We start from the raw sequence: 17,513 nt of genomic DNA, 5'->3' as shown, positions 1-17,513 counted from the left end.
TCAGCGTGTTCCCCGGTGTATTTCTCTAAGTCAGCAATTCTAGAATAGCGCACAATCAACACAAACCCACTTTCTAATTTTAGTGCCTAGTACTTGATGTGCCTTGTACATTTAAAACTTGCACATAAGTATGTTTACTCTACTGTTCGAATATTTCAGAATCCTGTTAAGTTGCATCATAGCAGATTTTCGACCCCAAAAACAACAAAAAAAAAATGTTTGAGTGTACAAGAAAACAACAACTTGCATTTCTACTGCACCATTTAATGCAGTAAAATATCCCAAGGTCTGTCACAGGTCCGGAATCTGACAAAAATTGACACCAAGTCAAAGAAGATGTAGTAGAACAGGTGATCAAAAGTTTTAAACAATGTCTTTAAAGAGGGAGACATTGAAAGATGGAGAAGTTTAGGGAGGGAGTTCCAGAGCTTAGGGCCTAGACATCTGAAGGCATGGCCATCATTGGTGGGGTGAAAGGAGTGGGGTTGATGGTGGCGGTGTTCACAAGAGGCCAGGGTTGAAAGAACACAACAATTTCAGAAGGTTCTGAGCAAACATGTATTCCTTTGAGGAATATAACTCCACTGGAAAAGTGGTACAACCATTGCTAACTAGAGAAGTTAATGATAATATTGGATTAAAAGTATAGGCTTACAATGTTACCAAAATGACTAGTAACTCTGAGGACTGGGAGGGTTTTAAAAATCAGCAAAAGATGCCCATGAAATTGATAGATCAAAAAAATAAAATATGAGAGTAAACTAGCAAAAAATATGAAAATAAATTGGAAGTATGAAAAAAAAGAGGAGCAAAAGTAAATGTGGGTCCCTTCAAGGCTGAGACAGGAGAAATTATAGTGGGAAATAAAGAAATGGTAAAGACATTAGATTCAGGGAGACAATAGCATAGTGGCAATGTCACTGGACTAGTCATCCAGAGACCCAGGTTAATTCCCTGAGGCTGTGTTCAAATCCCACCATGGCAACTGATGGAATTTAAATTCCGTTAGTTAATTTTTAAAAATCTGGAACTAAAAGCAAGTCCTGGTAATGGTGACCATGAAACTATCACCGATTGTTGTGAAAGCCCATCATTAATGTCCTTCAGGAGAGGAAATCTGCCTTCCTTACCTGGTCCGGCCTAGATGTGAGTCCAGACCCACAGCAATGTGTTTGATTCTTAAATGCCCTCTGGAATGGCCTAGCAAGCCTCTCAGTTGTACCAAATTGCTGCAGAAAAGTAAAAAAGGAATAAAACCAGGCAGTTCACCTGGCATCAACTTGAGCATTGGAAATGACAGCAGCATTTCCAGCCCTGTCGGCTCTGCAAAGCCCTCCTTATGAACCTCTGGGGGCTTGTGCCAAAATTGGAAGAGCTTTCCCACAGACTGGTCAAGCAACAGCCTGACGTCATCATGTTCACAGAGTCATAGCTTACACCCAATGTCCCAGGCGCCACCATCAACATCCCTGCATATGCCCGGTCCCACTGGCTGGACTGACCCAGCAGAGGCAGTGGCACAGTGGTATACAATCAGGGGGGAGTTGCCTGGAAGTCTTCAACATTGATTCCGGATCCGATGAAGTCAAATGGCATCAGGTCAAACATGGGCAAGGAAAACTCCTACTGAGCACCACCTGATCCTTCCTCAGCTGTTGAGTCAGTACTCCTCCATGTTGAACAGCACTTGGAGGAAGCATCGAGGGTGGTGAGGGCATAGAATGTACTCTGGGTGGGGACTTCAATGTCCATCATCAAGAGTGGCATGGTAGCACCACTACAGACCAAGCTGACTGAATTCTGAAGGACATAGCCACTAGATTGGGCCTGCAGCATATGGTGAGTGAACCAACAGGAGGGAAAAGTCTACTCGACCTTGTCCTCCCCAGTCTACTTGTTGCAGATGCTTCTGTCCATGACTGTATAGGTATGAGTGACCACCACACAGTCCTTATGAAGACGAAGTCCCATCTTCAAACTGAGCATACCCTCCATCATGTTGCATGGCACTACCACCGTGTTAAATGGGATAGATTCAGAACAGATCTTGCAGCTCAAAACTGGGCATCCATGAGGCACTATGGGCCATCAGCAATAGCAGAATTGTATTCAACCACAATATGTAACCTCATGGCCTGGCATTTCCCTCACCCTACCATTACCATCAAGCCAAGAGATCAACCCTGGCTCAATGAAGAGTGCAGGAGGGCATGCCAGGAGCAGCACCAGGCATTCCAAAAAATGAGGTGTCAACCTGGTGAAACTACAATACACAGGACTGCTTGCATGCTAAACAGTGAAAGCAAAGTGTGATAGGCAGAGCTAAGTGATCCCACAATCAATGGATCCGATCTAAGCTCTGCAGTCCTGCCAGATCCAGTCATGAATGGTGGTGGACAGTTAAGCAACTCACTGGAGGAAAAAAGGTCCATAAATATTCCCATCCTCAATGATTGTGGAGCCCAGCACATCAGTGCAAAAGACAAGGCTGGTGCATTTGCAGCCATCTTCAGCCAAAGTGCTGAGTGGATTATCCATCTCGGCTTCCTCCTGAGGCCCCCAGCATCACAGATGCCAATCTTGAGCCAATTTGATTTGCTCCATGTGATATCACAAAACAGTTAAACACACTTGATACCGAAAAGGCTATGGGCTCTGACAACATGCTGGCAATAGCACTGAAAACTTGTGCTCCAGAACTCGCCGCAACCCTAGCCAATCTGTTCCAGCTACAACACTGGCATCTACCAAAACTGTGGAAAATTGCCTAGGTGGGACTGGATGTTAAATATTCTTGAATGTAAGGTGTTCAGGAAAGATAGGATGGAAAGGAGGAGAGATAGCAGTATTGATTAAGTAGAACATTGCAGTGCTGGAGAGAGAGGATGTCCCGGAGGAGTCAAGGACAGAATCTATTTGATTAGAGCTGAGGAACAAAAAAGGTGCAATTACATTGCTAGGTATAGTCTATAGCCCACCAACGAGTTTTGCAAGGAAATTAGAGAGGTGCAAGAATTATGAAGTAGTTGTAATGGGGGACTTCAATTATCCGAATATACACTGGGATAGTAATAGTGTAAAGGGCAGAGAGGGGCAAGAGTTCCTACAGTGTGTTCAGGACAATTTTCTACAGAAGTATGTTTCCACTCCAGCGAAAAGAAGCACTGCTAGACCTGGTTCTTGGGAATGAGATGGGTTAAGTGGATCAAGTATCAGTAGGGGAACATTTGGGGGACAGTGATCATTGTATCATAAGATTTAGGCTGGCTATGGAAAAGGACAAATAACAACCCAGAGTAAGAATAATTAACTGGGGGAAAGCCAACTTCAGTGCGGTAAGAATGGATCTGACAAGATAAATTGTAATCAAAAGTTGGCAGGCAAAACTGCGACTGAACAATGGGCTACCTTTAAAGAAGAGTGTGTTCTAGACATAGTCAAGGTATATTCGCACAAAGGGGAAAGGTAGGACAAAAAAATCCGGAGCCCCAGATAACATAAGATATAGCAATTAAGATGGAACAGAAAGGGGTGCTCATGACAAATGTCAGGTGAATAATACAACTGAGAACCAGACTGACTATACACGGTTCAGAGGGAAATTGAAAAAGCAAATAAGAGAAGCAAAGAGAGTATGAAAAGAGACTGGTAACTTATATAAAAGGGAATCCAAAAGTCTTCTATGGGCATACAAATAGTAAAAGAGTGGTAATAGGAGGAGTGGGGTCAATTAGGGACTGAGTTATGAGTTGAGTTTAAATGAATACATTTGCTTCTACCAAGGAAGATGATACTGCATCAGTCATGGTGAAAGAGGAGATAGTTCAGACACTTGAAGGGTTTAACATTGATGAGCAGAAGATATTAGATAGGCTGCCTGTACTTAAAGCTGAATTTGAGAGGCCATGTACGCAATATAAACTTGCACATGAGCTTTCCTTTGTTTTGCTCTATGTTGTATTTTATTTAGTTTCCTTTCTAAACTAAAAGAAATTATGTGTTAACTAATAATGTACAGGAAGTTATAATTCAAAGTGCCATTGTTTAATGTAATACTGCGTTATTCCTGAACAGATTGCCCTATGGAGCAGGATGGAGAGGAAAGTGAGGAGACCCAATCAGCAACAGAGCTGTACGAAATTGTTCGGGAATACACAAGCAGGTATGCAGATAAAGATGCTTGCAATAATGTGATTTCCTAGTTCCTGCAGTATTGCAAGCTAGGCTCACTTAGCAGCCTACCTAATTGCTAAATCCTCATCACTGCATATGTGGCCTCCACTGCAATGACCCAGGAGTTGTAATCATCATATACAGGGTCAGTGAAATTGTGATCTGTCAGTATACTTTTTTTTGCCCCAATAAATGTGGAACATGATACAGTGTAGTAGGCTGCTTCTCACTCATCTAATTCCCAACCTTGGCCATTCCATCAGCTTTCTTCATGTTTCACTAAGATTGCCCATTAGCAAATGGAATCCCCTAACAGAAATCAATGATGTAATAATCCATGATACTATGATTTTTAAAAAGGAGTGGATAAACTTTAAAAAAAATTTTAAAGGGATAACAACAACTTATATGACATGAGGCACATAAGGAGATATAAGGTCAGCTGACCAAAAGCTGGTCAAAGAAGCAGGTTTTAAGGAGTGTCTTAAAGGTGGAAAGTGAGGCAGAGAGATGTAGGGAAGGTATTATAGAGCTTAGGGCTTAGGCAACTGAAGGCACAGGCACCAATGGTGGAGCAATTAAAATTGGGGATGAGCAAGAGGCTAGAATAAGAGGAGTACAGGCATTTTGGAGGGTTGTGGGCCTGGAGGGGAATACAGAGGTAGGGATGAGGTCATGAAGGGATTTGAAAACAAGGATGAGAATGTTAAAATTAAAATGTTTCTTGACCAGGAATCAATTAGGCCAGCAAGCACAAAGGAATGGAATTGCTGCAAGTTAAGGCACAGGCAGCAGAGTTTTGGATGACCTCAAATTTTAGAGGGTGGAATTTGGGAAACCAGCCAGGAGTGCATTGGAAGAGACGAGTCGAGAGGTAACAAAGGCATGAATGAGGCTGAGCTGAGATGGGCCAAGTCAAGCAGTGTTACAGAGGTGGAAATGGTGGTCTTAGTGATGGCACACATATGAGATCAGGAGCTCACCTTTGGATCAAATATGACACCAAGGTTGTGAACAAACTTCTGTCAAGGAGAGGGATAGAATTGGTAGATAGGGAATGGAGTTTGGGAGTATGGACCGAAAGCAATGCCTCAGTCTTCCCAATATTAAATTGGAGAAAATTTCTGCTTATCCAGTACTGGAAGCTGGATAACCTGTCTGATAATTTAGCAACAGTGGAGGAGTTGAGAGAGGCAGTGGTGAGATAGAGCTGGGTGTTATCAGTGTACATGTGAAAACTAACGCTGTGCCTTCAGATGCTGTTGTCTTGGGGCAGCATGTAGATAAGAAATGGGGGGTGGCAGGCAAGGATAGACCCTTGGGAAATAACAGTGGTTGAGCAGGAAGAGGATCTAATGCAAATGATTCTCTGACTTCTAATTGATGGATAAAAATGAAATCAGATGAAAGCAGTCCCATCCAGCTGGACAATGCTGAAGAGGCATTGGAGGAGGATGGTTGTGTCAACCATGTCAAAAGCTGGATATGGGTTAAGAAGGAAAGGAGGTAAAGTTTGCTTTGTCACAGTCACATAGGATGCCATTTGTGACTTTGAGTAGAGCCATTTCGATACTGTGGCAGGGCAGAAACCTGATTGGAGGGATTGAAACCTTGAGTTCCAGGAAAGATGGGCACAAATTTGGGAAGGGACAACATATTTAAGGACTTTGGAGAAGAAAGGGAGGTTGGAGATTGGACCATAATTTGCAAGGACGGTGGGGTCAAGAGCTGGCTTTTTGAAGAGAAGGTGGTGACAACAGGTTTCAAGGAGAGAGGATGTGGGGAATGGAACCAATTGGATGCTTTTGAAGAACCAGCGCACATGGACAAGCTAAATTGCCTCCTGTGCACTAAGTTTCATTGATCTTATTCCGTTCTAACATAAGCCACGTCCTTGCTCCCAATCTCCTCCCTTCCATCATATTGTTGCATTTCCAGTTCAAAATCTCCTTGTTTCCATCATCATATTGCCACACATGTAGCTCCAAATTTCATCATTCCATCAGCTGAAATGCTGAATGGATGTTGGGTGTTTCCCAATGTGGAGAGTTAGAAAATTTAGGGCAAGCACCCTAGCTTGATGCTGCACATGTTTTTCTCACATTGGTAGAGGCTTGAGAACTGCTTGTCTCCCTGAGGTTTAGACCAGCAAAAATATTGTAGCAGAAGGTTCTTTGCAAAATCAGGCAAAAAATGGTGGCACACATGGGAAAGGTAAAATTATTTTGCTGTCAAGCAGGGCTTCATCTAGTGTTCTGATAATCATTATTTTCTTCCTTCCCTCCTTTATGCAAGTTTTCTGTGCACTTAATCTGAAGTTGTTGGCTGTTCAAAGGACTCTCCTTAAGCCTTGCAATTTGCTCACATTGCTACTTGATCCTTGTGGGATTACAATAACGTTGTCACAATTGCAGTGTTAAATTTCAAATCTACTTACAATAAAATAAATTTTGTCTTTTGTTTTCATTTTATTTAAGAGAATCCAACTGTAGTGTTTGTTTTCCAGCAATTATCCTATTGTGGGTTACTATAATCTGTTTTGTTCTTAATTGCAATTTGTGTTGCGTGTCTTAATTCTGCAGAGCAAGGGCTTTGTCTTCTGCAAGTCAAATGCATTGTTGAAATGAGTTGCAATTGTTAACAGATCTTTAGATTGTAAGCCCCATGGCTGGTACCTGTGGAATTGTGTGAAGTGTGGCATCATTCCATTCCTTCGTTGTTCTGCCTTGTTCTTCAACTACTTGCTAGGAGTGCCCCCTCCTGAGGAGCTCTCAAAAGGTAAGTGAAGAGGAGCAATTACCGTTCTAGTTTAGGCATATGGCTTTAGGTGGGTGGAATGTTGGGCTTTGTTTCAGTCTGAGATAGCAAAGCAAAACCAGGAAAGCTGGGCATTTGAAATTGGAGTAGTAAGCAATAACTTGCATTTATAGAAGCACCTTTAATATAGTAAAAACCCCCCTGGGTGCTTCACAGATTATTATATTATTGAACAAAATTTGACACAGCCCCACAAGGATATATTAGGACAACTGACTAAAAGCGTGATCACAGCGGTAGATTTTAAGAGTGTCTTAAAGGAGAATAGAGAGGCAGAGAGATTTAGGGATAAATTCCAGAATTTAGAGCCTAGGCAGCTGAAGGCATGGCAGCCAGAGGTGGAGCAAAGAAAATCAGGGCTGCACAAGAGACTGGAATTAGAGGAGGTGGAGTTGCAGCACAGATCAGTCAGCATCCAGGAGACTATGCTTAATGTTCAAGTGCACCCCTCCATTAAAATCCATTCTCTTTTCAACACTGAATGACTTGTATACATTTCCAGCATATTACTGTTTTGATTTCACATCTTGATTATTAGATTTCAGTACATTCGTAATCAAGCACCTTTGAGTTTCAGTTGCATCCCAAGGTAGAATTATAAATTTGAGCTCACACCACAGCATCTATTTTCTACATCTAAATTGCAAAAAAGAATTAGGAACAAAAATACTTGTATTTCTGTAGTGCTGCTCTTGCAGAAAGATAACACATGTCACTTCACATTAAGGAGGACTAAACAATAGGATACTGAGAATAGGAGGTACAGTAAATAACTGCAGGGCAGTGGAAGCTGCAAGAGGATATTGATGAGTTGGTGAAATGGGCAACAATGTGGCAAATAAAATTCAGTGTTAATAAATGAGGTGGTAGATTTTTTTTCCAGAGGTTGGTAATCATATTTTGGGGGAAGATATTTAGGGGTTCAGGTTTGTGTAAAACAGCAGTGGAAATCATAAAGCCTTACAAAAACCTAATGGTATACTGGGCTTAAATAAAGACTTAAAAATCTGGGGTTACAGGGTGAAGTGATAGGACAGAAGATATTGGAATAAGACAATTTCCAATGGTTGAGTGCTCAAGAGCAAGAGAACATTTGAAAATTAAATGCAAGGGATTTAGAATATGAAGCAGGAGAAACTTTCACTCAGAGTTGTGAGGCTGTAGAATGCACCACTGAAGTAGGTGTTTGAGGCAAAGACCATGTGAACGTTTAAGGATGGGTGCTTGAAGAAAAGGGGAATAAAGCAATGTTATGGCACAGCCGATGGTAAATGCTGAGTTGTTCAAATCCCAGAGGGAAACTTGAGACAACTGCCGCAACTTATTTTTGCAATTTCTATGTTTCGAGATGTGGGCTTTGAATTCCATAGTAATAAGACCACTGAGCCTTATAAGTTTTAACAAAACTAGATTAAACATTTATTAATAAGAGAAATGATTTTAAGTGCATACATATGTCTACAAATTACTACTATAATAACTTCTAAATCCCCTAGTTAATCCAACTCCCAGTTACACTTTTGTTAAGGCAAGAGTAAGACATGGATTTTAAAAGACCCAGGCAAAGAAACATGACACCCCGAACAATCCAATTCAAAGTGAGTCTCCTTAACTTCAGTTCGTTGTAGACAGCAGTTTGAGGTGCAGGTGCTGAAGGCTTTTTACACTCGTTAGATCTTAAAATGCCTCCCTTTATACACAGCCTTCTCTCCTTTAAACATATTTTCCCCTTTGAATGCAAATTCCCATTGTTTCACTATGTCTTTCGACTTTACATCCCTGATCATAAAAATATCTCATAGTACTAATTTTACCAGTAATCTTTGGGAAAAATAAACACTCTGTTTCTGAACTTCACCTGGCAAGGTGATACATTTCACCCCTCCTCTGAAAACAATCAAGTCTAGATTATTTAAAAATGCAAATGTCCTTTTACACCTTGCATTGTGAACTTCCCCCATGTTTACTGACTTAACATTTAAAATCTAGCTCATCTTCTAATACATCAGACCAGCTGCCTTTAATCCAATTAAGTAACGCACGCACACATATAAAGACACAGATACTACTGTTTTACAATAAATTCCAATAACATTGTTATAACTTCCTGACAGTAATTAGAGAAAAGCTTTGGGATTTAGAATGTTTAAAACTGACATGTTTCAATGTCAGAGTTTCTAGATAAAAGGGAGGGGATTAGGATGGGGCCAAAAAGCCTGGTCAAAGGGAAAGATTGTTATGGTGGCATGTGGAGCAAACTGAGCATAAAGTTGCAGAGAACAGCAGCTTAGTGTCCAAACGAGCAGCCACTAATGAGGCGTACTGTCAAAGAGGACAGTGCTTGGGGAGTTGAGGGTGTGCAGCAACAGTAAGGCAGGAGGCATCATTGTAATTGTGATGCTGAGGAGATTGAATAATCAGAATAAATAAATTCACCATCATGAAAGGTTATGACTGTTGATTGTGATGTTTGTAAAACACGTGAATGATGTGGCTATAGTGCATTAGCAGTTCTTGGGGATACATTACTGTAAAATTTATACATTATTTTAATTGCTTTTTATATGAACACAGCTTTAATTCAGATTCAAGGATACCAGGGTCGGCAAATCATTTCCCGGCATTCCTGTTGTTAAAATCTAGTTGTATTATCCCACGGCTGGACTGCTAAATCTGCTGCTGGGATAAGGGAGCTATGTTTAGCAGCGTAATTGCCTGGAGTTAGAATTAAAATGGTGTTAATATAAAAGTAGCTTTAGGCTTGTTTTTACAAGGCTGTGCCAAACATTTGTTAAATAAAACTGGTTAAAATCTCCATCCAGCTTCTCCATCCAGGAGTTCCAATAACTCCTAAACAAAGCTTTAACTTTTTTAATGTAGAAGCACTGGGTTCATGCATCATTAGAATCTTCCCTTTGTTCCTAGATTCCTCAGAAGGGCAGTTTGAAGCCTTATGTTATTATCTGGCATTGCCTACAAACCTTTTCAAGCTTTTCCAAGAGCACAAGGATACAGTGTCCCTTTTACTGCAAAGGTAAGTACTAGTGTCTAAGTAATTTTAGGACATTAAAAATAATCCAAAGAGAGGATGAATAGATGCAATTTAAAGCAAAGTTTTTCTTCCCCCACTGAACAAGAATGTGAATGACTGGAGCAGAGTTTTCTGATCATCTCTCATAATGATGATGCAGGCAAAATCTAGTTCACAAATTTAGAGCTGCACTGTTTAAAAAATAAACTTTCTTAATGCATTTAAAAAAAATAGAGCCAATCTTCATCCAGCTTCCTGCCACTATAAAGACTATAAGGTCTTCTTCATCAATTGAAAGCCTTATAACCCGTCAGCCAGTTTGTCCATGACCCCTCTTTCTCCGCCACCCAATCCCCTCCTCACCCTGTTATATACCTTTTGCAGCTGAGTGGGCAGGGTTTTGCTCATACTGCTCCAAATTGGCACTATGTGGTGCCTTAAGGAGGTACCTTGGTTTCCAATTACCACCCTATAGTAGCATTGCTAAGACTGGGGGCTCAGTAACATGGGAGCAACCAGCCTGTTGTCTCAACATGTGTTGTTGAACACCTCTAATATGCCAATTCAATTCATGCTGATGGGGAAACAACAGAGCAGACAAGTGTTATGAAAGTAAGTCATGTAGCCAGCGAGGATTATTGAGTGCTCTGGACCTCAGTGAGGAGTGATTGAGGGGGCAAGAAGTTTATCTTGGGTAAGAGATGAGATTGAAGTGGGAGCTGAGGCAGCAGTCATAGTGCCATTGTGGAATGAGCTTAGGGTGGTCACATGGAGCAGAAAAAGCAGAGCAAGTAGTGACTCAGCTGCATGAATGGTCCTGGAGATTAATAAAATGAACCTTTATGGAAGTTTTTATGATCTGCAAATCTTGCAAGGTAGGATTTCAAGTAATTGTAATGCATGTACCTGTAGGCCAGAATTTGTTTAATTTTGTATCAAAATAGTATTAAATCTGATTATTGTACAGTTTTTTAATTCATTCACGGATGTGGGCTTCACTGGCTGGGCCAGCATTTATTGCCCATCCCTAATTGCCCTTGAGAAGGTGGTGGTGAGCTGCCTTCTTGAACCGCTGCAGTCCATGTGGTGTAGGTACAGCCACAGGGCTGTTAGGGAGGGAGTTCCAGAATTTTGACTCAGCGACAGTGAAGGTACGGCGATATATTTCCAAGTGAGTGACTTGGAGGGGAACTTCCAGGTGGTGGTGTTCCCATCTATCTGCTGCCCATGTCCTTCTAGATCGTAGTAGTCGTGGGTTTGGAAGGTGCTATCTAAGGAGCCTTGGTGAATTCCTTCAGTGCATCTTGTAGATGGTACACACTGCTGTGTGTTGATGGTGGAGGGAGTGAATGTTTGTCGATGTGGTGCCAATCAAGTGGTCTGCTTTGTCCTGGACAATGTCAAGCTTCTTAAGCGTTGTGGGAGCTGCACTCATGTAGGCAAGTGGAGAGTATTCCATCACACTCCTGACTTGTGCCTTGTAGATGGTGGACAGGCTTTGGGAGTCAGGAAGTGAGTTACCTGTCGCAAGATTCCTAGCCTCTGACCTGCTCTTGTAGCCACAGTATTTATATAGCTAGTTCAGTTTCTGGTCAATGGTAACCCCCAGGATGTTGATAGTGGGGGATTCAGTGATGGTAATGCCATTGAACGTCATGGGGCGATGGTTAGATTCCCTCTTGTTGGAGATAGTCATCGCCCGCCACTTGTGTGGCATGAATGTTACTTTCCACTTGTCAGCCCAAGCCTAGATATTGTCCAGGTCTTGCTGCATTTGGGCATGGACTGCTTCAGTATCTGACGAGTCGCAAATAGTGCTGAACATTGTGCAATCATCAGCGAACATCCCCACTTCTGACATGATGAAAGGAAGGTCATTGATTTAGTATGATCCTATGGATTAATTTACAGTACTACTACTGTGAATAAACCGAAATATTGTGGTCTTATAATTAGTGCAAGCACGTTCTCCTTGATCTTTGAAGTTAATATTAATTGATCCATTTTTTTCAGGCACCCAAGGCTTCTCATTTCACTGATTACACATACCTGCCAGCACATATTAGAGCTTTATCACTATACAGTTTTTGCCATCAGTTTGATCTGTTATAGGTTTTATGTCTGAAAACTGCCTACCTGAAGACTTGTTTGATTAAAATTCTTCTGTTTTATTGCAGGTGGTGTTCTGATTCTTCAGTGCAAAGCTTTCTTAAGGGAAAGCGAACGACAGTCCGGTTAGTGAGACTTGCATCTGAGTTCTTTATGCTTCCCCTCTTATCTGGTCACATTCATCTTTCTCTCTCTCAACCCTTTTCTTTATTGATTGCTCATTAAATCTGTCATTATCTAAAACAAGATCAGAAGATGCTGCAAAAGCATAGCACTGGTAAAGGGTCACACACAAAAACCTGCTATAAGTTTCCAGAATTTGGAAAATTGTTCTGTTCAGTGTTTTTCTTTTATCTTTGAATTTCTTTGTCAAGAATGAGTAATCAGATTAGAAGATAGCAAAAGCAACTTTCGTTTAAATAGCACCTTTGACATAATGAAAAGTCCCAAGGAACATTATCAGACAGAAATTGGCACCAAGCCACATTAAGGGATACTGGGACATATCACCATAAGCTTGGTCAAAGAAGTATGTTTTAAGGAGTGACTGAAAGAAGGAAGAAAAGGTGAAGCAATTTAAAGAATTCCAGAGTTTGGGACCTAGACAGCTGAAGGCAGGGCCACCAATGTGAAGTGAAGGAAGTTAGGGATTAGAATTATCCAGAGTAGGGGAAGAGTAAAGATCTCAGAGTCATAGAGCTGGAGGAGGTTACAGAAGCAGGGAGAAACAAGGCCATGAAGAGGTTTGAACAAGAGGTTGAGAATTTTAAAATTTAGCAGGATATAACCGTGGGAGACAAGGAATGTAGTGCACCTATTTTACGCTTTACCCAGTTTGTTGTTTCACCTTTGTGCAGAATGATAAGGGTGAAAGGTTAGACCTTCATAAGACTCAGTAAATAAGTACACGAGGACAAAATTAATGAGACACCTCGCCTGCTGGCTTTGAGATGAGCAGTTATTCCCTTTGGGGCTTTTTGTGTAAATGCAATAGCAGCTACGTCACCTTGGAGCAGCTTTGTACTTCACTCAGCAAGGGGAAGCCAGTGATAGCTAAATTGGGATGGGAGTGAAAGGGAAGTGAATTGCAGAGAGCAGTTGTACGTGTGAATACTATAAACAGATCTGAACTATAGTTAATCATTTTATGGATATGTAATACATATATGCATTTTTAATGTTGAGTTAACTTCACATTATGATTTGCATGTCATTTGATTGCATATAAAAAGTTAAATTCTCATATTCCTATGAGTACAGAGAACCAGTTTCTGTTCATCTCTACAGAATAATATCAGATTCGATATATTTTTTCTTAAATTATTTAAGATGGAAATAGTGAAGGAAGAGTATGGTGTTCGCAATGTGGGCTCTCTGAATTAAGTTTCTGCTCAAATTATTCAGAATCAGCTACCGTCGTGGGAGTCTGGTGCTTGAGCTCCATCCACCTATATTGTGTAATTTACAGGAGCCAGTGAGAAAGTAGAGTGTGGCCTCGTTTGGTGTCTTGCCTCCTCTTTGAAGGATGAATGATGGCAGCAGTATAGGGTTCTGAATGAGGCTGTGTTATGTATGTTTAAAATGATATCCTTCCTTTTAATGGTGATGCTGCTTGACAGTAAGTTCTTTCTTAAAAGGTATCCAAGGGAAAGAAATCAATTAATGGAACTTCCAGAAGACTACAGTTGTATACTGAATCAGAGTTGTCAGTATAAGTGAGTCCATTCATCAACATCTCTTCTCAATGTTACTATTTTGTACACTTTTTTGATAGAATTAGGATTGCAAAAAGCAGAACAGACTATAGAAAGGCCCACATCCTGAGGTTGAAAATGTATTTTAAAAATTGACATTGAAGTCACCTGGCAAACTCTTTGGAGCTAGCATTCAGAAACTGTTAGATGCCATTAATTGCTTTCACCTCACATCTGTATTACAGCTCTTCGTCCAGAGTCTGTGCCGTAATGTAAACGGGCAGGTGTCAGTGCCTCTGGATATAAACCACATAACGTCAAAAAACAGCTTTGTTTCCTAAGACAAGGGCTAGAGCTCTGCTAGTAATCACCACAGATCACAGTGATTCCATTCTGACTGTGGGCAGGTTTGAGTTCTCGTTTCCATGTCATTGGCCTGCATGCACTCAGCTGTGGCTCAGTTCATAGCACCCTCGCCTTTGAATCAGAGGGTTGTGGGTTCATGTCCCACTCCCGGAAAACCAAGAACTGTGATTGTACTCGAAAGAGTTGCAATCTGTGACTGTTGATAACTCGAAAGAGTTTGCCCTGACATCAGGCGATGTCTGTGGCCAGAAGTGCAAAGAGACAAACATGACCATTCTACAACCATTAATGTAGAAGGTCGCAGTGTAAATTGGGTATCAGGTTCAGGAGTTGTAGATTAGGCACTGATGCTTGTCATTGCTGGATTGTAGCTGCTCAAGTGATCAGGTAATTGTTTTGATATGATCTTATTAAGTAATCACAAATTAATTTAGCACAGAAAACAACTATTCGACCTATCATGCCTGTGCTGGCTCTTTGAAAGAGCATCTATCAATTAGTTACATTCCCTTGCTCTTCCACATAGCTTTGCATATTTTCCTTTCAGGTATTTAGACAAAACATACCAGCTAGGAGCAGGAATAGACCACTTGAGCCTGCTCTGCCATTCAGTAAGATCATGGCTGATCTGATTGTAATCTCAACTCCACATTCCTGCCTACTCCCAATAACCTTTTAATCCCCTTGCTTATCAAGAATCTATCTACCTCTGCCTTAAAAATATTTAAGACCCTGCTTTCAAGGCCTTTTGGGGAAGAGAGTTACAAAGACCCTCGACCCTCTGAGAGAAAATAATTCTTCTCATCTCTGCCTTAAATGGACAACCCTTTATTTTTAAATAGTGACCCCTAGTTATAAATTCTCCCACAAGGGGAAACATCCTTTCCACATCCACCACGTCAAGACCCCTCAGGATCTTAAAAGTTGCAGTCAAGTCGCTTCTTACTCTTCTAAATTCAAGTGGATACAAGCCTAGCCTGTCCGACTTTTTCTCACAAGGCAACCAGCCCATTCAGGTATTAATCTAGTTAATCTTCTCTGAACTGCTTCCAGTGCATTTATGTCCTTCGTTAGATAAGGGGACAAATACTGTACACTACTCAAGATGTCTCACCAATGCCCTGTATAACTGAAGCATAATCTCCCTACTTTTGTATTCAGCTCCCCTCGCAATAAATGATAACATTCTATTAGCTTTCCTAATTACTTGCTGTACCTGCTTATTAGCTTTTTGCGATTCCTGCGCTAAGACACCCAGATCCTTCTGCATCTCAGAGCTCTGCAATCTCTCACCATTTAGATAACATGCTTCTTTTTTATTCTTCCGGCCAAAATGGACAGTTTCACATTTTCCCACATTATACTCCATTTGCCAGATCTTTGCCCACTCGCTTAACCTATCTATATCCCTTTGTAGCCTCCTCATGTCCTCTTCACAACTTACTTTCCTATCCATCTTTGTATCATCAGCAAATTTAGCAACCATACCTTCGGTCCCTTCATCCAGTCATTTATATAAATTGTAAAAAGTTGAGGCCCCGGCACCGTTCCACGTGGCACACGCTTGTTACATCTTGCCAACCAGAAAATGACCCATTTATGCCTATTGTTTCCTGTTGGCTAGCCAATTTTCTATTCATGCCTAGATGTTATCCCCTACACCAAGAGCTTTTATTTTTTGCAATAACCTTTGAGGTGACGCCTTTTCAAATGCTTTCTGGAAATCTAAATACAGCACATGCACCAGTTGCCCTTTGTCCACAGCTTGTGTTTCTTTTTCAAAGAACTCCAATAAATTATTTAACATGATTTCCCTCTCTCAAAACCATGTTGACTCTGCCTGATTACCTTTAATTTTTCCCAAGTGCCCTGATATAATTTCCTAATAGTTTCTAAAATTGTCCCTAAACCAAATTTTAAGCCAACTGGCCTATAGTTTCCTGCTTTCTGTCTTCCTTTTTGAATAGAGGAGGTACATTCACTATTTTCCAATCTAATGGAACTTTCCCCAAATCTAGGGAATTTTGGAAAATTCAAACCAACCCATCAACTATCTTCCTAGCCATTTCTTTAAAGACCCTATGGTGAAGTCCATCAGCCCGCAGCTCCAACAATTTGCTCAGTACCACTTCCCTGCTGATTGTAAATTGTTGAGTTCCTCCCTCCCTCCTATTTCCTAACTTAAAGCTATTTGTGGGATGTTACTGATATTCTCCTCACTTTCTATAGGACCAATGCTCATTTAGTTAATGATTTTAAGTATGAATAGAAACTCTCACTGTTTTTATATTTCTAGGTAGCTTTCTCTCACACTGATTTTTCCCTCCTTAGCAAAGAATGACTAAAAGATTGATATTTTTATATTCTGTCCAATCTTCTGACCTGCCACCCATCTTTGTGCAATTACATGCTTTTTCTTTTCAGTTTGATACTATCTTTAACTTTTTTAGTTAACCGCAAATGGGGGGTCCTCCCCTTGGAATTTTTCTCTTGTTGGAATGTATCTATTTTGTATATTCTGAAATATCCCCTTAATTGTCTGTCACTGCATCTCTATTGACCTATCCCTTAACCTCATTTGCCAGTTCACTTTAGCTAGCTCTGCATTCATGCCCTCAGTTGCTCTTAAGTTTAAAATACTAGTCTTGGATCCACTCTTCCCTCCCTCAAATTGAATATAAAGTTCAACAATATTATGATTGCTGCTACAAACGACCACCTTCACTATGAGATTATCAGTTAATCCTATCTCGTTGCTCAATACCAGGTCTAGTATAGCCTGTTCTCTGGTTGGCTCCAGAAAGTGCTGTTCTAAGAAACTATCCCAAAAACATTCTATGAATTCGTCATCTAGGCTACCTTTGCCTATTTGATTTTTCCAGTCTATATGTAGATTAAAATCCCCTGTATTATTGCCGTAGCTTTCTGACAAGCTCCCATTATCTCTTCCTCTATACTTTGCCCTACCATGCAGTTAATTTTAGGGGCCCTGTTCACCACTCCCACAAGTGACTTCTTACCTTTATTATTTCTCATCTCTAACCAAACTGCTTCTACATCCTGGTTTTCTGAACTTAGGTCATCCAATTGTGGTAATATCATCATTAACCGAGCCACGACCCCACCTTTCCACCATCCCCTTGTCATGCACCTTTCAATATTTAGGTCGCAACCTATGTCACCCTGCAGCCATGTCACTGTAATGGCTATCAAATCGTACTTATTTATTTCTATGTGCACTCTCAGTTCACCTTTTGTTTCGAATGCTATGTGCATTCAGATACAGAGTCTTTAGTTGTGACTTTCTATTATTTTTGTAACTT

The 17,513-nt window shown here is 40.8% G+C and overlaps 1 protein-coding gene across 3 annotated transcripts in view; it reads left to right on the top strand.

The window, feature by feature from the left end:
* The window catches only part of ubr1 (ubiquitin protein ligase E3 component n-recognin 1), a 180,988-nt gene that overhangs the window by 152,326 nt on the left and 11,149 nt on the right, over positions 1-17,513 (top strand). For all 3 annotated transcript variants that reach the window (XM_078562935.1, XM_078562936.1, XM_078562938.1), the window contains 5 exons: positions 4,075-4,162; positions 6,818-6,951; positions 9,916-10,024; positions 12,199-12,255; positions 13,768-13,845. In XM_078562935.1, coding sequence (XP_078419061.1) covers positions 4,075-4,162; positions 6,818-6,951; positions 9,916-10,024; positions 12,199-12,255; positions 13,768-13,845 — 466 coding nt within the window. The remainder of the gene's footprint in view (positions 1-4,074; positions 4,163-6,817; positions 6,952-9,915; positions 10,025-12,198; positions 12,256-13,767; positions 13,846-17,513) is intronic.

The sequence above is a fragment of the Cetorhinus maximus genome, chromosome 18 (genome assembly GCF_964194155.1).
Source record: "Cetorhinus maximus chromosome 18, sCetMax3.hap1.1, whole genome shotgun sequence".
Classification (NCBI taxonomy): domain Eukaryota; kingdom Metazoa; phylum Chordata; class Chondrichthyes; order Lamniformes; family Cetorhinidae; genus Cetorhinus; species Cetorhinus maximus.
This window is presented reverse-complemented; position numbering and strand designations above follow the sequence as displayed.